Below are 19,448 nucleotides of genomic sequence, written 5' to 3' on the forward strand. Positions count from 1 at the left end.
GAGGAGGGACACCCCCCCCCCATGGAAGATCCTCATTTGTCAGGTTTGGAAGGCTGGCAATTCTTTTTTCAGGTCCAGAATGCTTTTGTAGCATCTGTACTCTTCCTCTCTGAGATTCTCTAAACTCAGGACTGAAGCTGGAAGGTTGACCCCTTTAGCTCGGGCTCCAACTACTGGGCAGAACAGTCAGAGGGCCTTTGCTATGAATGAACTATAGAGGAGAGATGTAAAGAGAGAGATCCTTTTGGAAGGAGAAGCAGGGGACCACTGGCCATGAGACAAGCGAGCAAGAGCAGGGCAAAGGAGAAGGGGGCTGGAGGAAAGGTGAGAGAAGACATTTTCCAGAGCCTCCTGGAGCCTGAATTGGTCCATTGAGAGCTCCTGGCCCTGCCTCTTTCCTGTGGGTGGGGGCAGAGGGGTGCTTACAGAGGACCAGGTTGTGCTGTACCCCCAAGGGTGGGGCAGGGAGATGGGAGAATTAGGGGGCAATGGGAGCAGGAGAGGGGAATCGGGGGCTCCGCCCACCCCACCCCTTTTCACTGAAAAACAGCAGCTGAGGAGACCTGGACTTGGGCCTAGAGTCTGGAAACTGTGACGACCTAAGAGCCTGGCCTGCACTCACCTTCCGACTCCTCTTCTCTGCCAAGCCCACTGTCTCTTGTCTCTCACTGAAGTGATCTCTGTCTCTTTCTCTGTTGCTCTGTCTCTATTTCTTGTGTATCTCTATGTGTTTCTCTTTGTCTTTGTATGTGACTCTCCCCCACTCTCTTTCTTCCTCTCCCCCTTTCTTCTATTTCTCTCACTCCCACTTTTTCTTCCCCACCCCTCTGTTTTCTATTTTTCTGTCTTCCCCTTCTTTCTCTCTCTCCCCCTCTCTCCCCTTTCCCTCCTTCTCTATTTCTGTGTATGTGTGTCTCTCTGTCTGTCCTCCACTTTTCCTTCTTCTCTCCCTTTCTCCTATTTCTTTCCCCTACTTCCTTTTTCTTCCTTCTTTCTCTTTTTCCCTCTTCCTTTCCCCCACTCATTCTCTTGTTCTATCTCTGTATATGTCTCTCCTTTGAATCCCTTTGCTTCTGTCTCTGTGTGCTTAGACCCCTCTCATTCTCTTTCCTTCTATGTCTCTTCAGGCCCTCTGTCTCTAGCTTTCAGGATATCACTCTGTGACCTTCTTTCTCTTTCATTTTTACTCTTGCTCTATATGCCTCCTCTTTTCTCCCTTTAATGTAAATATCTCTAGCTCTGATTCTCTGTATATCAGCTTATCTCTTCAGCCACCAATTTTTCATTCTCTGTATCTCTGAGATCCTTGCTGAACTCTCCTCTCTCTCTCTCTCTCTCTCTCTCTCTCTCTCTCTCTCTCTCTCTCTCTCTCTCTCTCTCTCTCTTTCTCTCTCTCTCTCTGTCTCTCTCTCTTTCTCTCTCTCTTTCTCTCTCTCTGTCTCTCTCTCTCTCTCTCTCCCTCTCTCTCTCCCTCTCTCTCTCTCTCTGTCTCTCTCTCTGTCTCTCTCTCTCTCTCTCTCTCTCTCTCTCTCTGTGTCTCTGTCTCTCTTTCTTCTCTCTCTCTGTCTCTCTCTGTCTCTCTCTCTCTCTCTGTCTCTCTGTCTCTCTCTCTCTCTCTCTGTCTCCCTCTCTCTCTGTCTCTCTCTGTCTCTCTCTCTCTCTCTGTGTCTCTGTCTCTCTTTCTTCTCTCTCTCTGTCTCTCTCTGTCTCTCTCTCTCTCTCTGTCTCTCTGTCTCTCTCTCTCTCTCTCTCTCTGTCTCTCTCTCTCCCTCTCTCTCTCTCTCTGTCTCTCTCTCTCTCTCTCTCTCTCTCTCTCTCTCTCTCTCTTTCTCTCTCTCTCTCTCTCTTCCTCCCTCCCTTTCTCCTTCTCCCTCCCCCCCATATATATCTCTCTCTCCCTCTCCCCCTGATAAATCACAAGAACCTAGTTTTCTGTGCCATGAGTGTTAAGGTGAGGAGCATGAGGACCATGTTTAAGCTGGGCCAAGCCAGGCCTAAGGACACTTCCACCTCCAGGCACAGATCATTGCTATCTGCTCTGCCCCCAAGAAGCCCACAGGCATTATTGCCTCTGCAGGGCATAAGAGAAAGTGACTCTCCCATCCCACCCCAACTCCATAACAGTCAGTAGGATCTGACTGACCTTAGAGAAAGCCCATCAGCATTCCTGCTATCCCAGCACCAGAACTCCCCCAAATTCAGCCATCTGTCTTTCCCTCCATACCCCAAGATGAAGAATCCCTAAAGGACAGAAAGAAAAAAAAGGAGACAAGAAGGGACCACTTCTACCTAGAATAAGAACCAATTCTCTTCCTCCCAGAGAATTATTCCCCCTCCTGAGAAAACCATGGCAGCCCACCAGCCCAATGGCAGAACCTCAATTCAGCATTTCCTGAATCGCCTACTCTAGACAAGGCACTGTGGTGGGTTCTAGAGAATATTTTGATGGGGGTCTGTGCTTTCATCAGGCAGCATTTGGTGGAAGGAAGGTTTGGTCTGGAGTCCAAGTTCGGTGCAGATCCCATTGATGCTAGCTATGTACCTCTCCACGCTACAGTTCCAGACAATAAGGGGGCAGGTTTCAAAGACCTTCAAGGTCCCTCCTAGGTCCAGATCGATGCTCTCCTCATCATCAGGGTGGATCTCCTCTGTTACACAGATCCCAACCGGTCACACTTCCTTATTCTAGTAAATGTTATCCATGTCTTTCCAAGAACCACTGGTAGACAACTCTCCCAAGATGTTAGAAGTCTTCCTTCCTCTTGGTCTGTCAATATTTCATGCCCACCAATGTGGGGGAGGGTATCTTTTTCTGCCTCCATGACTGGCCTGCCCGACATGTCCTTAGCATGTCCCTAGACCTGTGAGGTTCAGACTTTTAAGGCGATCAGTCCCCATCATTTCAAAGCAGAGACCATTAAGGGGAAAAAAAATCAAAGTATCTGTAGTAATCTGCCTTTGGCAATGTCCACAGGGGGACAGAAAATGCGGGCATCTGTCGCCAAGGACCTCACAAAAGCCTAGAGCAGAGAAGTGAAGCTGGAAGGAGAGTTTCTAACCCAACCCCTTCATTTTACAGATAAGGAAACTAAGATCCAGGGAGGTCATAACTTTCCCAGGATAGCTCAGGTAGTAAATATCAAAGCAAGTATTCGGACTCCCGACGACACAGCCGAGATTTTGTATGAGGAATCTTATCACCCCAGCAGGAACGTGAGCTCCTCTCTTTTCCCACTCCCTCCCCTCCCAATGGCTTCCTCAGGATGGGGCATGGACACAAGTGCCTCACAATCAGTCTGTAAGAAGCAGCAAAGGAGATTTTCCCAACTCTGACAATCCCAGTCTTTGATTCTCACCTTGAAACCTTGGGAAACTAAGGCATCCCCCTAAACCAGGAGCTCCTAACTTGGAAGAAGGGGGATTTAAATACTTTGCTAACTATATCTTAATAGAATGGGTTATTATCTCATTTTATGTATTTAAGACATCCTTCTGAGAAGGGGGCTGCTGTTGAGGTCCATAACAAAGAAGAAAGAACCCCTGCTTTGACAAGACTAGGAGCATTGCCCAAACCTTTGGCTCTCACAGCTCCACAACACAATGTGATGGCCCAGTCACCTAACTTTTTCCTTACCCAAACAAATTGGGTGTGGGGCAACTAGTGGATAGAGCACCATCCCTAAAGTCAGGAGGACCTGAGTTCAGATCTGTTCTCAGATATTTAACACTTCCTAGCTGTGTGACCCTGGGCAAGTCACTTAACCCCAATGGTCTCCGCTAAAATAAAATAAAATAAAATGAGATGGGGATTGGGTCCCCTCCTATTTTAATAATACCTGATCTCAGATGATCTTTCTCAAATAGAAAGAGATGCTGATTTAGAAAATCCACTTTCTGTGCCCAAGGAAGGGATCTGTGCTAGGGGAAGGACACATGTATGGCTAGGTCCATTTTAAGGGCCTTAAAAAACCTGTTTGGGCCTGAACAAATACTTCTTCCTGGAGCCAGATGTCTCCCATGTCCCCACCGAGGACCTCTCTTTCCCTTATTCGGCTACTGGCACAGCTCCTGCCAGGTGGGGGGGGGTCATCTAGAAACAGGGCACATGCCAGTTCTAAAGGTAATCACAGAAAGAAAGCAGAGGCCTTGGATCTTCAGGCACTGGGAAGCTGGAGAGAATCCATCAGTATCAGGGACTGAGGGAGAAAGCCCTGGTCAGTGTTCTCAGGAAGCCTCCTCTCTGGGGGGGGGGGGGGAAGTCCAAGAGTCCCACCCTTCAGGCCACTCCCTGTGTAGAAAAGTGAGGTGAAACCATGGGGAGGTCACTGGCCTTTGAGCCAGGAGACTCCAAATCTGGACCTGCCTCTGACCCTTACTGTCTGTGGGACCCGAAGCAAGTGACCTCTGTCCTTCAAGGTTCAGGTTTTTCATCTCCAGGTGCAGGCTGCAGTCTCTTCCACCTCCAATTTTGTCTTTCTCAGGAAGCCTTCCCCAATCCCACCCAGTTATTCATACTTATCTTCCTCTTCAAAGGACTTCATATTTATTGTATACATGTACACACACACATAAACACATATACACACATATACAGTAGACTATAAGCTCCTTGAAGGCAGTCGATATTTCATAAATGTCTTTATCGCCAGCACTGGCACATAGTAAGTGCTAAATAAATAATAGGATTTAGAGGGGAAAGGGCCCTTAGGGGACAAATAATCCAAATCCCGCAAATTACAGAGGAGGAGATGGTCTCAGAAAAGCTCAGTGACTTGCCTAGGATCCTATAAGTAGCAACAAAGCCCAGATTTGAACCCCGAGTTCCTGACACAAATCCGGCCCTCTATCCATGTTGGGAAATGACAGAGCGAGGGCGACCTCGGGCTCTGCCGGAATGAGTCACTAGGGAAAGATGCCACTGGCTGAGTCAGGATCAGAGGAGAATGACTTAAAGAGAGGCAGGCAGAGAGGTCAGCGGAGGACAAAGACCTGCCAGGGATTTCAGAACCAGGAGCACCAGTCCAGTAGAGGAAGCTTGTGCAAGCTTGGAGCCAAGGTCCAAGGCAGACAGCAAGGAAGGGCAGCGAAGCTCTGGCCTTCACAGCCTTCTCAGGGCCAGAGTCACGAGGGCTTTTCCCAGCCCTGGAAACTTTCTTCATTGTTCAACCCAGGCCTGGTTGTGAGTAGGGATAAAGACAGACAGGAGTCTGAGACAGGTTTGTTTATTCCTGGTCCCCGAGCCCAGGATCCTCCAACCAGAGCACCAGGATGTCCATATTGGCCAGCCTTCCCCCTCGAGGTGTCACCCCCACTCAGCCGCAGACTGACCACTGAGCTGTGGCCACAGGCGGGCTTCTAGACACAGGTTCCGTGTAGTCTGTTCTCCCAACAGTAAACATCATTCAGCACTGACCTCTCTGGAGGAGATACTCCATCCCCTTCCTAACGTTCTGATAAGGGTTGGTTTGGAGCCTCTGGAGGTGCCCGACTCTGTTATCTCCTCCATGAGGACATTTAAAGCCAGCCTGGGGCTCAGAGCAAGGCTTTTAACAAAAAGCCAGGCCTCTCTTTCATTTTCACTCCTTGGATGACCATTTCTTAAGTAGCCACCTTTCTCAAAGCACAGTGCTAGGCACTGGAAATAAAGAAAAAGGGGGGAGAGAGAAAGAGAGGAGGAAAAAGGGGGACAGAGGGGGGGAGAGAGAGAGGGAAGAAAAGAAAAATCAGCCAACACTGAAGGGAGGGAGGAAGGAAAAGAAGGAAGGAAGGAAGGAAGGAAGGAGGGAGGGAAAAGTCCCTGCCTTCAAGGAACTTATGATCCAATGGAGGAGACATATGTAGATAACAAGCTATCTGTAAATATACATATACATATACATATACATATATATATATATATATACAGAAAGGTCTTTTTAGGAAGACACTCAGACTTGGGGGGAAATAGGAAAGATCCCCTAAAAAAGGTGGAATTTGAGGTGAGTCTTAAAGGGAGACAGAGAAACTAAAAGGCAGAGATAAGAGAGGAGAGCTTTCCAGGCATGAGGCACAGCCAGTGGACATGAATGGAGAGGGGAGATTGCATCATGTTGGAGGAGCAGTAAGTAAGCCAAGGTCATTAGAAGGATTAAGTATAAAAAAGATTGGAAAGGTAGGAAGAAGCCAAGTGATAAAAAGCCTTAAATGCCACATAGAGAATTTTATTTTGGATCCTGGAGGTCATAGGGAACCACTGCAGTTTATTAAGAAGATTGTTGAAGCGGGCAGATCTCTGCTTTAGGAAAATCACTTCAGCAGCTGAGTGGTGGCTGGATTGGAATAAGGTGAGACTTAAGGCAGGTAAACTAGTTAGAGAAAAGTGATGAGGACCTGAGCAAAAGTGGTAGCTGTGTGAGGAGATGCAGGTAGAAATCAGCTGACAGAATGGCTATGTGGAATAAGTGTAAGGGGTCAAATGCATAATTAACTGTGAGCCTGGGTGTTTGGGGTGATGGCAGTGAAGGGGGGAAGTTTGTAAGGCAGGGTGGTGAGTTTGGTTTTGAACATGCTGAGTTTAAGCTGTCAGTGGAACATCCAGTCTGATATTTCCAAAAGGCAGTTGGTAAGGGACTGGAGTCCAGAGATAAGGAGGATAGATAGATAGATAGATAGATAGATAGATAGATAGATAGATAGATAGATAGATAGATAGATAGATAGATAGATGGATGGATAAATAGATGGATAGATGGAGATAGAGACAGATGTAAATCTGAGTGTCAGCTAAATAGAGGTGATAGTTAAATCCATGATAGCTATGGAGCTTACCAAGTGAAATGAGAGACAGAGACAAAGAGAAAGAAAGACAGAGACAAAGGACAGAAAAAGACAAAGATAAAGACAGGAACAGAGACAGGGACAGGGAGAAAGAGAAAGAAGAAATCATAGGACAGAATCTTAGGGATTATTCACAGTAAGTGGAGGGGACAGTTATGAAAATCCAGCAACAGATCTGAGAAGGAGCAGTCAGATAGGTCCTGTGTCATGAAAACAGAGTGAGAAAAGTATCAAGCAGAGGATGATAGATAGTGTTAAGTTCTACAAAGGAACCTGAGAGTAAAAAGCCTGAGCAAGAAACAAGAAAAGGGCCAATTGATTTAGTAATTAGGTCATTAGTAATCTTGGACAGAGTGGGCAGGTCTAGCATTGGAGTTAAATACCAATCACAGGAGACCCAGAGGTGAGATGAGGTATAGGGTTTTTCCAAGCGTCTGTCAGTAAAAAAAGAGGAGAGATATAGGATGATAGTTGGAGGAGGAGAAAAGTTCCAGTGAAGTTTTTTCGAGGATGGGGTGGACCTGGGTACATTTATAGACAGCAAAGAGAAGACAGTTGACAAAGAGAGGTGGGGGGTGAGGGGAAGTTGGGGAAGAAATAATCAAAGGAAAGAACTTCCAGGGAAAATAAGATAGGATGGAATTGGGGCAGGAGTAGAGACCTTGATTTTGACAAGAGAACTTTCCGCTCTTCCTTTGCTGTAGTTTCTGAAGAAAAAACTGGATCAAATGAAGAGAAAATGGGGGATGATGATGTCAAGGGCCTTTGAGATGTAGAATAGGGGGGGAATAAAAGGAATTCTGTGCAGCAGTGAGGGCCTAGCTGGAGTTAGAGACCAGGAATTTCTAGTGGATACTCTCAGCTCCCCTGTATCTTCTACACTACTGAGCAGGAATTGTAAAGGTGTAGAGTAGGGATAACCCAGGGCTTTGGCAAGGAGGGAATGGAAAACTGGGACAAGTCTGGGACTGGATTGAGTAACTAAAAGGTCAGGACTGAGAAGAGAGGCCAGAAGGGACTAGAAAACAGGAAAAGGAGTTACGTGAGGAGGAAGAATCAATTTAGGAATAAGGCAGAGGGAGAGAGAGACAGAGAAGAGACCAGTATCCAGAGTCACAACAGACATGGCCAAAACTGGTACTCAAGGACAAAGAATCCTGATACCATATTGCTTAGGTCCAACCGTATCACCTTCCAACTCAATAAACTCCAGTAGGCTCAGGATTACCTCTAAGACTGAATACAAATCCCTCTGTTTAACTTGTAAAGCTTTCCACAATTTAGATCTCACCGACACTGTGCCTAACAAACACATTCCTCTAATCCAAGGACTCTGTGGTCCAGCCATACTAGCCTACTTCCTCTTTCTCAAACACACTGGTCTGTCTCCCACCTCCATGCCTTTGTTTGGGCAGTGCTACATGCCTGGAATGCCCCCAACGGTACTGAGAAAAGAGACTATCTGTCATGAGCAAACTCTTCGCCCCCTATCTTTGTTCTTTCCTTTGATTATTTCTTCCTATTTTCTCTGGAAGTTCTTTCCTTTGATTATTTATTATATCTTTCTGATATTTGATTATTTTCTTCTACAACTTCCCCTCACCTCCACCTCTCTTTGTCAACTGCCTTCTCTTTGCTGTCTATAAACATGCCCAGGGCCACCCCATCCTTGAAAAAACTTCCCTGGAATTTTTCACCTCCTTCAACTATCATCCTATATCCTCTCATTCCAAACCTTTATCATATAAAACCCCTTTAAAATTCTTTAAAATTCAATTCAAGAGCTACCTCCTCCAAAGAGGCTTCTCCCAGGCCCCCACAGCCATACTCCCTTCCCTTCCATGGTGGTTGTTGTTATGTAATCATTTCCAATTCTCGATGACCCCATTTGGAGTTTTCTTAGCAAAGATACTGGGGTGGTTTGCCATTTCCTTCTCCAACTCATTTTATAGATGAGGAAACTGAGCCCAGCAGGATTAAGTGCCCTTCCTAGGGTCACCTACCTATCCAAGACTGGAACTTGGATCTTTCTGTCACCAAGTCCAGCTCAGGCCATCTCACTGCCTCGAGCCACATTCTGATCAGCTCCACAGAATAAACCCTTTTTGTGTGCAGGACTTGGAGGCAACCAAAACAAGGTGGAAAAAGTCTGTCCTCATCAAGCTTATAAACTAGTACCTGGGATACATAAGAGATAACACAATAAATATGATACAGGGTGGAATAAATAATAAAGATGGACAAAGAGTTCTAAGAAAAGGAAGGAGACATGACTTCCAACTGTGGGTAAGAAGGAAAGCTTCTGGAAAGAGAGACAGGATGTTGAATGTCAAGGTCGGAGAGCTGGTGGCGGGCTTGCACTGGAATGTAGCCTGTAGGAGAGGAATAGGAAATATGGTTGGGGAAACAAAAGAACTCAGACAAACAGGGCAATTTTGTAGGTACCTTATTCAATTTAATGTATATTTTTAAAATAAACTACATAATACAAGCTCACATATATAATCTTTCTTTCCTATATAACCTTCTTTTTTTGTGTTTTGTCTATTTAAATGTGCCTGTTTGTTAATGATTGCTAAATTCATAGGCTCTACTTTTTGAGACCAAGTATGTAACCACCCCCGCTTCTTCTTTGGGACTCTTAAAGGACTGAGGATTCTCTTCCTCCTGGCTCAAACCCCCATCACTGTGTTCCCTGTTTTAGGAGCCAGTGACCAGCACCCTAGTTCCATTTCACTATTTAACATGCATAACTTTTACAAGGGAATATTCACTACCAAGGCATAACAAGAACAGAATTCCATTTTGGGGGCATAATCCCCTCAATAGCACCTGTCTCTGGGGAGAATAAAGGGATTACACCCAAGGCTTAACTCAATTCCTACATAGCATTAGTCTCATCAAGTTCAAGTCCAAACCCTACTGAACTAGCCTTTCCCTGCAGGATTGGATGTAACACTTGGCCTGGAATACTGGGATACAATATCCCCATAGCTCCAGCTCCAGGGTCAGGGGCTGCCCTCCCTACATATAGAAATAAAAGGACAAATGAGAGAAACTTAAAACCCTAAACTTATTTTCCCAGGACTTAAAGATGGGGGTGGGGATGAGACAAATAGCAGGGCATACCTGGTTCTCCAGATCTCCAAGGAGCAAGTCCCCAGTGTTTTCCACATGGGTGCCACCATTTAAGATGATCTTGGCATTTGTCAAACACCTATCATATTAATTTTTAAATGCTTTTAAAAAGAAAAGGTATGTTGAATTCAGATTCTGAAAAGTCTTAAATAACAAGGTAAAGAGTTATATTTGATCCTTTAGCCAGGGGTTCTCAAACTACTGCCTGCCAGCCAGATGCGGCTGCTGAGGACGTTTATGCGGCCGCCGGGTTATGGCAAATAGGCTGAGGGGCGGAGACAGAGGGTGAGCTTTTGTTTTTACTATAGTCCGGCCTCCCACAGTCTGAGGGACCGTGAACTGGCCCCTAGTTAAAAAGTCTGAGGACCACTGCGTCTAGACGGCAAGTTGCTGCTAAAAATTTTTGAGCAAGGGAGCAACACTTAGAACTTTGCAATGGAAAGATTATTTTAGCAGTGCAGTGAAGGATGAGGTGGATGAGATTACAGAGATTAAAGGGACCAAAGCCAATTAAGAGACAAGAAAAAAGATGAACTAGGATGCTTGTGGTATGAATGGGGGGAAGGGAGACAGAGATAAGAACTAGTATGAAGATAAAACCAAATAATTCTTGACAAATGATTGGTTATGTATTATTAGGGAGAGAAAAGGTTCTTCAGTGACTTCAATGTTCCCAGTCAAAGTGATTAGAAAAATGTCAGTGCCATTAACAAAAATGAGAAAGAGGGAGGGAGGGAAAGACAGAGACAGAGAAAGAGAAAGAGAGAGAGTGAGAGGGAGAGAGAAAAGGAGAAAAATTAGGGGAGAGAGTTATGAGTTTTTCCTGGGACATATTGACTGAGATGTTGATGGGATGTCATCAGATAAAGATAGCCACCAAGAGCTAGAAATACAGTTGGGGAGATGCCAGAATTTGGGTAGCTTCTACAGTTAATAGTTCATCCAGTAGTTAATAATAGACTAGAATAGTAAATTAATAGAGATTGCCAAGAGAGACACTATAGAGAAACAAGAGGTGGGGCAGTTAGGTGGAGCAGTTAGGTATCGAAGTGGACAGAGCACCAGCCCGGAAGTCAGGAGGATCTGAGTTCAAATGTGGTCTCAGACATATAACACTTCCTTCATGTATAATCCTGGACAAATCACTTAACCCCAATTGTCTCACCAAAAAAAAGGGGGGGGGAGAAATAAGGAAAGGGACTTCAGAAGTTATGTAATGGAGCCTCCTTGTTTTATAGATAAAGGAAAGCTAATAATCAGAAAGATTAAGTGACTAAAGCCATAGGATATAATCCAGGAACTGAATTCAGAGCCATCCAATCACAAGATCATAGGATCAAAAGCTTCAAAGAGACCATCCCAAGTATTTCTCTCTGCCCAAAAGATAAGATTGGTCCCATAGCCAAGGCTGCAAGTAAGGATCGTGTGGGCCCCCCCTTGGAAAAATGTCAGGACAGGAAGCCAGCCTAGCAATGAGAACATCTTATCCTCCTCATTATCAGAAATGCTTACCATAGCTTACTTCCTCCATCAGTGCGAAAATCTCCATTTTTAACCCCATCGTTTCAGTCAGTCACTAAGTGGGGACCTAGAGGGAAATCTAGACAAGGTTCTCACCCCGTCTTAATAAAGAGAGACAAGATAGAAAAATATACATGGCAATGCATGGCTCCATATTCAAATCCTGCCATTTCCATGTGCAGGCCCCTTCTCCACAGAGAAACAGTTAAGTGAGTAATTCTGACTAAAAAAGCATTCATTCTGTGAGCAGCTGCCCAAGGTTATCCAGTTCTTACAGATGAGAAAACCGAGGACCTAGAGAGGTAATGTGGTTTGCCCAAGATTCTGCAGGTAGCAAATGAACGGCAAATCTTAGATTGAGCCGAGGCCTTCTACCTGCATATTCTGCCTTCTTGCCATGGTTGCACTGCCTTTTGGAACAGGATGACTGAGATGGTCCCAAGGTAGCAGATAATATATTTTTAAAGCAATAAACTGGGTGTTTAGAATATTTAGAAAATATTTAGAAAATACTGGAATTGTAGATTAAAAATATGCCAGATCCTAGACCAAGAGCTAAAAAGAGAGAAAGACTAAAAAGAGAGAGAAATTAGTCAGTGGAGAGAATGTTCCAGATGCTGTCAGGCCTCTATACAGCTTGAATGACAAATTAGTAGGTGTCCAGGAGGTTCAGTGGTTAGAGCACTGGAGTTGAAGTAAAGAAGACTAGAATTCAGATACTTACTGGCTAGGTGATTCTGGTCACTGCAGTAGCTGGCAGACTGCAGGTATCCCCACTTAACTCTCTTAAGTTCAGTTTCTTACATCCATAAAATGGGTATGATAGTGATGGCACCTAAACACGGAGTTTTAGTTGAAATAAAATATATAAAATGCAGTTAGATGGTACAGTGGATAGAGTGTGGACCCAGGAGTCAGAAAAAACTTGAGTTCAAATCTAGATTTGGAATAAAGAAGAGTACAGTTCAGATATTACTAGATGTGTGACCCTGGCCAAGTAACTTCACCCTGTTTGCCTCAGTTTCCCCATCTGTAAGATGGCAAACAACTCCAGCATCTCTGCCAAGAAGACCCCAAATGCATTACAAAGAGTCAAAAAACAACTGAATGGCAGCAAAATACATACAAAGCACTTTGTAAACCATAAAACGCCATAAATGCTACCTGTTATTGTTGATTTAGGAGAGAAGAGGTAAAACATGCAAATCATATCATCAAATAGGCACGCAACCCATGAAGCACCTGAGGCGGGGAGTTCTTGTAAGCTCATGGCAGAGATGACCAGGGGGCACTGCTGGGTTGGGAGAGAATGGAGTTAATCAGAGGAGGTGACTTAAAGTCAGGGGAGAAAGACAGGCTGCTTTGAAGGAAAAGAAGGATGTCAGGCAAGACCACGACCGCCTGGACACAATGCTCCACAATATGTGACATGACAAATTCTGGCTTCTCTCCCCTGTCCAGAAGGCAACTGAGACCTAGCTATTCTCCTTGGTGTAATCAGGAAAAAAACCTCTGCATGGGTCTGCTTACTCATCAGGGGATTCTTAAATCATTCAATAACAGGAAATCATTTCCCACAATGGAGGAAATTCTCTCCAGAACCGGGCATTGAGCAGACTCATTAACTGCCTTCTAATAAACTCTCTCTGGGGTCTATTGTTCGCTAATTCAGGCCAACTTTCTAACCCAACAGCAAAGGTTTTAGAGAAGCCAGATCCTAGCCATGGGACCTCCAAGCCCTGAGAGGAGGAGATGAGTGTTTGCCCATACATGAGCCATCCTGTCTAAGCTCATTCTATTCAGAGTCTCAACATTGGAAGAGAGTTGACCAACTTTCATCCCTGCATGAACAGGAATCCCCTTATTATCCCTGACAAAAGTCTTCCAGACTCTACTTGAAGACCACCAGTGATGGAGGACTCACTATCTGTTGAAACAAAACTCTATGATTTTGGAGACCGTTGCTTATTAGGAAGTCATTGCGCTGTTTGCCCCCTAGATTGAACTTTTCGGCAACTACCCCATGGGGGTGAGCAAAGCAAATGTAGCATCCCCTCCATGTGACTTCCTGCTACTGTGTTCTCTTTTCCAAGCTAAATATTCCCACATCCACATACTAGTTCAAAGGGGGATTCTGAATAAGGCCTCTGCCAGTTCCAATAGACTAGGAAGTAGTGTTCTAAACCTCCCAGGATTCCCATCCAGCCTGATCCACATCTAATCTTTCTCCTTCCGCAGCTTCCTTCTTTGGAGAGAACCACCTGGAGGTGCCCCTCAACGAAGTCCTGAATGAGATTCATGTGAAGCTCCAGTTCTTTACAGCCCAGGCAGATGCCCTTCTCCTCCTGTTGGCCGGACCAACTGACCACCTCCTAGTGGAACTCCACGCTGGCAGACTTCAGGTCAGTATCCCCACTCTCAACTCCGGACACTCACAGGAACACCCCTGAGACATGGCCAGTTAGGGGGTGAGAGAGGCCCCAAACTTCAGGACCTAAGAAATCACCGTTAATTCCCAGTGTCTGAAAGGGTGGAGAACCAGCCTCCTGGTAGGAAGAGAGCAGGAATGGGAGTCAGAAAATCATGGCCCAGCCATCAGTTAGCCCTATGATGTTCCACAAGGGCCTTTACTTCTCAGGGATGCCCATTCCTCCCACAAAATGAAAACAAGCTTCCCTGCCCTATCCCTGAGCCTCCCTCATCCCCGTCCCTCCCACAGCCCTTCTCGGAGGCCTCATCTGATCCTGGGGTCACAAAAGCTCCCCCTGCCAGGGGGAAAGACCGAGCAAGACTTTGTACATGTAGTGCAGGAACCGGCCCTGCCTCGGACTTCAGAGGCTCCTCCCCCAGTTGGCTGTAGGGAGATTAGAGCTTACCCCAAAGCCTCCCCGAAGAGCAGAAGTGGCTTTGGTGAGCCAATGTGGAGCAGGGATCCAGAAAGGCTTGAGTTCATCCACCCCGACACGTGCTGGGAAAGACACTCTATATTCTTTATGTGCCTCAGTTTCCTCTTTTGTAAAATGGGGATAACAGTAAGGTTTGAATGAGATGTCAGTGATGTTCATTAGGATTATGACCAAGAAGTAGCATGGGATAGACTCGGGACAAGACGGCCCAGATGCAAGTCCCGCCTCTGACCCACACTGCTTGTATGACCCCAGGCAGGTCATTTCCCATTGCCCCAGAATGCTCTCTAAGATTCATAAGTTGCTGAGCGAGGGCTGACCTGCATTCCTTCCACTGATGAAATCCCAGGTCCAAACTTCAAAAAGCTCTTCGCCATTGCCCATCCATAGAGGTGTCATGACCTGCATCAGAGAAGGGGCTGTCCCAGCTGAGAGCCCAGGCCCTTGAAGGATCGATTGCCTGCTCACTTCCAGGGCTGCCTCAGAGACTGCCCACTTGCCCCCTTGCCCAGGGTGCCCTTTGGGTAGGGAGTCTGGCCCTGGGAATCACCTCGGGGGGCAGCCTGACCCTCTTCCTCACTCTGCTTCCTCCCCTGCAGGTCCACCTGGTCCAGAGAAATGAAGAGACCCTTCTGCAGTCCCCCGAGGAGATGCCGCTCAGTGACTTGGGGACACACGACGTGGCAGTGACGGTGGCCGATGGCCAGGTCTCCCTAACCGTCGATGACCTCTTCAACTCCTCGAGCACTGTGGCCCAGGCACCCCTCGAGGCCTCCTATGGCATTTTTGTGGGAGGCTCCGGGGGCCTGCACCTGTCCTACCTAGCTGGGGCCAGCCGCCCACTTCGAGGCTGCCTCCAGGAGGCCTCCCTCAATGGCCTCGATCTCCTGGCCCGGCTGACCGAAGGAGTGAGGGATGGTTGTGCCGCCGAGTTCTCGGCCAGTGAGGACGAGGCCCTGGGCTTCACGGGGCCCCGGGCCCTGGCCGCCTTCCCCACCTGGAGCACCCGAGATGAGGGCACCCTGGAGTTCACGCTGACCACGCGGGTCAAGCGAGCGCCGCTGGCATACCAGGCAGGCGGCCCCCAGGGAGACTTCATCTACCTGGAGATCTTTGATGGGCACCTGCGGGCCATAGTAGAGAAGGGCCACGGTGCCGTCATGCTGCACAACAGCGTCTCGGTGACCGATGGGCAGCCCCATGAGGTCAGCGTCCATGTGGATGTGCACATGCTGGAGATCTCCGTGGACCAGTACCCCACTCGCACCTCCAACCGCGGCGTCCACAGCTACCTGGAGCCCCGAGGCAGCTTGCTCCTCGGCGGTCTGGATGAAGAGGCCTCCCGCCGTCTGCGCGAGCACAGGCTGGGCCTGGCATCTGCCATGGCCAACGCATCCCTGGTGGGCTGCCTGGAGGACCTGATCATCAATGGGGAGAGGCAGGGACTCCAGGGGGCCCTAGTTACCCGGGACGTGACCGCGGGCTGCGGGCTCCCTGAGGAGGAGTACGAGGACGACGCCTACGAGGTGTATGAGGTGCCATCCACCTTGGTGCCCGAGGGCTGGCCGCTGCTGGAGATGCCCGAGCCCTGCACCCTGGAGCCGGGGCTCCCAGCCATCTTTGCCAACTTCACCAAGTTGCTGACCCTGACCCCCTTGGTGGTGGCGGAGGGGGGCACCGCTTGGTTGGAATGGAGGCACGTCCAGCCCACCCTCGACCTAAGCGAGGTGGGCATCCGGCAGTCGCAGGTACTGTTCAGCCTGGCTCGCGAAGCCCAACACGGGGAGCTGGACTTCAGCAGCATCCCTGGGGCTCAGTCCCGGAAGAAGTTCACCCTCCTGGATGTGGTCAATCGGAAGATCCGATTCATCCACGATGGCTCCGAGTACCCTGAGGACCAGCTGGTCCTGGAGGTCACGGTGATGACCCAGAGCACTGTGCCTCAGTGCCTGCGCCAGGGCCAGACCTACATCCTGCCCATCCGGGTGAACCCCTTGAACGACCCTCCCCGGGTGGTCTTCCCTCATGGAAACCTGATGGTGATCCTGGAGCACACCCAGAAGGCCCTGGGGCCCGAGGTCTTCCAAGCCTACGACCCGGACACAGACTGTGAGAGCCTCACCTTCCAGCTCATCGGCAGCCAGCACCTAGAAGGCGGCACCGTGGAGCGGGAGGGCCAGCCGGGAGAGCGGGTGGCCGAGTTCTCCTGCCCAGAGCTGGAGGCGGGCGCTCTGTCCTACGTCCACCGGGGCGGCCCCGCCCAGGACCTCCTGTTCCGAGTCACTGACGGCCTGGACACAAGCCCCGTGGCTGTGCTGCGCGTGGTGGCCATCCAGCCCGCCCTCCAGATCCTCAACAACACCGGGCTGCTCGTGCCGCAGGGCTCCTCGGCCGCCATCTCCACGGCCAACCTGTCGGCAGAGACCAACGCGGTGAACCAGGAGGTGACCGTCTTGTACCGGCTCAGCGGGAGTCTGCTCTATGGGGAGATCCAGAAGGCAGGCGGAGCTGCCGGCAGCGACTGGAGGGCCATTGACGCCTTCTCGCAGAGGGACGTGGAGCAGGGGCAGGTGCGCTACCTGAGCACGGACCCCCAGCACCATGCCCAGGACATCACAGAGAAGGTGGTGCTCCAGGTGCAGGTGGGACAGAAGGTCCTGGCCAATGCCACCTTCCCGGTCACCATCCAGAGGGCGGCCATCCGGATGCTGAGGCTCGCGCCCCTGCTGGCCCACCACACCCGGCAGGAGGTGCTCAGCACCGAGCACCTGGAGGCTGCTCTGGAGGACGAGTCGGGCCCGGGCCCTGCCTCCTTCCACTACGAGATCGTGCAGGCCCCCAGGAAGGGCAACCTGCGGCTGCGCAGCCTGCGCCTGACCGAGAAGCAGGGCTTCACCCAGAAGGACCTTGAGGAGGGCCATGTGAACTACCGCGCCACAGCGCGGGCCTCTGAGGAAGCCCAGGACTCGTTCCTCTTCCGCGTCACGGCGCCCCCCCACTTCTCCCCGCTGTACACCTTCCCCATCCGCATCGGCGGTGACCCCGACGCCCCCATACTCACCAACGTGCTCCTCTCGGTGCCCGAGGGGGGCAGAGGCGCCATCTCCCGGGATCACCTCTTTGTCCAGAGCCTTAACAGTGCCAACTACCTCTACGAGGTCATAGAGCAGCCTCGCCACGGCAGCCTGGTGTGGCAGGGCTCCGGCCCCAAGGCCGCGCCCGTGACCACCTTCACCAACGACGACCTCCTCCTGGGCCGGCTGCTCTACCAACACGACGACTCGGAGACCACGGAGGACGACATCCCCTTTGTGGCAGTGCGCCAAGGCGAGGGTAGCGGGGGCATGGCCTGGGAGGAGGTGCGTGGGGTCTTCCGCGTGGCCATCCAGCCCATGAACGACCACGCCCCAGTCCAGACGGTCAGCCGCGTCTTCCACGTGGCCCGAGGCGGGCGGCGGCTGCTGACCACAGAGGACGTGGCCTTCACCGATGCCGACTCGGGCTTCACTGACGCCCAGCTGGTGCTGACCCGGAAGGACCTGCTCTTCGGCAGCATCGTGGCTGCCGACGACCCCGGCCGGCCTGTCTACCGCTTCACCCAGGAAGACCTGAGGAAGAAGAGGGTCCTGTTCGTGCACTCGGGAGCTGACCGGGGCTGGATCCAGCTCCAGGTGTCGGACGGCCAGCACCAGTCCACGGCGCTGCTCGAGGTCCAGGCCTCTGAGCCCTACCTCCGGATCACCAACAACTCCGGGCTGGCCGTGCCCCAGGGAGGCCAGGGGACTATCGACACGTCCGTGCTGGGCCTGGACACCAACGTGGACATCCGCAGCAGCGAGGAGGTCCACTACCGCGTCACCGCGGCCCCCCGCTGGGGGCAGCTGCTCCGAGCCGGGAAGCCCGCCACCGCCTTCTCCCAGAGAGATCTCCTGGAAGGGGCTGTCCTCTACCAGCACAATGGCAGCCGCAACCCCCAAGACGCCCTGGGCTTCTCTGTGGAGGCTGGACAGGTCACTGCAGAGGACACACTGAAGGTGACCGTCACCCTGGACAGGCCCCTGGCCCCACTGCAGATGGTGCATCAGGAGAAGATCTTCGTCTTCCAGGGAGAGGCTGCTGAAATTAAAACGGATCTCCTAGAGGTGAGGATCTTGTCCTGGGAGGAGGCTGGACTTGCCTCCCAAAATGAACATCTCCAGGGTGTGTGCAAGGACCAGGGGTGGGAGACTTTGGAAAGAAGGAAGGGAGAAGAGAGAGGAGAGGAGGGAGAGAAAGAGGAGGAAAGGAGGGGAAAAGAAGGTCGGTCCTGGTGTTTCAAGAAAAAGTTCTTTGGTGAGTGGGAAAGAGTTTCCTTTGGCTTCCAAATTTCCCATCAATCCTACTGCCTCTTAGGATTGTACTTTCTCTGTCTCTGTGTCTCTTTGTCTCTGTGAGTGTGTCTGTCTCTCTGTCTCTGTGTCTGTGTCTCTTTGTGTATATCTGCCTCTCTTTGTCCCTCTGTCTCTGTATATCTGTCTCTCTGAGTCTTTGTCTCTCTGACTCTCTCTCTCTGAGTTTTTGTCTCTCTGACTCTCTCTCTTTTTCTCTCTCTCTCGCTCTGTCTCTCTCTCTCTCTCTGTCTCTCTCTCTCTCTCTCTGTCTCTCTCTCTCTCTGTCTCTCTGTCTCTCTCTCTCTCTCTCTCTTTCTCTCTCTCTCTCTCTCTTTCCTCTCTCTCTCTCTCTCTCTCTCTCTCTCTCTCTCTCTCTCTCTCTCTCTCTCTCTCTCTCTCTCTCTCTCTCCCCCTCTCCCTCTCTGTCTCTCTCTCTGTCTCTCTGTCTTTCTCTGTCTCTGTCTCTGTCTCTGTCTCTCTCTCTCTCTCTCTCTCTCTCTCTCTCTCTCTCTCTCTCTCTCTCTCTCTCTCTTTCTCTCTCTCACACACACACACCATGCATTTATGCCTGTGGCAATCCAAGGACCCCAAAGTTTGAGCAGCAAGGGAGAGGGCTCCTCACAGATAGGAGAATGCAGTAATCCTGAATTTGGTACCAGCCGTCTGGTCTGTGTGACCTTGGGCAAATGACTTCTGG

The 19,448-nt window shown here is 49.7% G+C and overlaps 1 protein-coding gene across 1 annotated transcript in view; it reads left to right on the forward strand.

Moving 5' to 3' along the window:
- The window catches only part of CSPG4 (chondroitin sulfate proteoglycan 4), a 95,578-nt gene that overhangs the window by 52,774 nt on the left and 23,356 nt on the right, over positions 1-19,448 (forward strand). The window contains 2 exon segments of the mRNA XM_074296918.1: positions 13,714-13,877; positions 14,981-18,523. Of these exon segments, the coding sequence (XP_074153019.1) occupies positions 13,714-13,877; positions 14,981-18,523 (3,707 nt within the window).

This window comes from Sminthopsis crassicaudata, chromosome 2 (genome assembly GCF_048593235.1).
Source record: "Sminthopsis crassicaudata isolate SCR6 chromosome 2, ASM4859323v1, whole genome shotgun sequence".
NCBI classification, from domain to species: domain Eukaryota; kingdom Metazoa; phylum Chordata; class Mammalia; order Dasyuromorphia; family Dasyuridae; genus Sminthopsis; species Sminthopsis crassicaudata.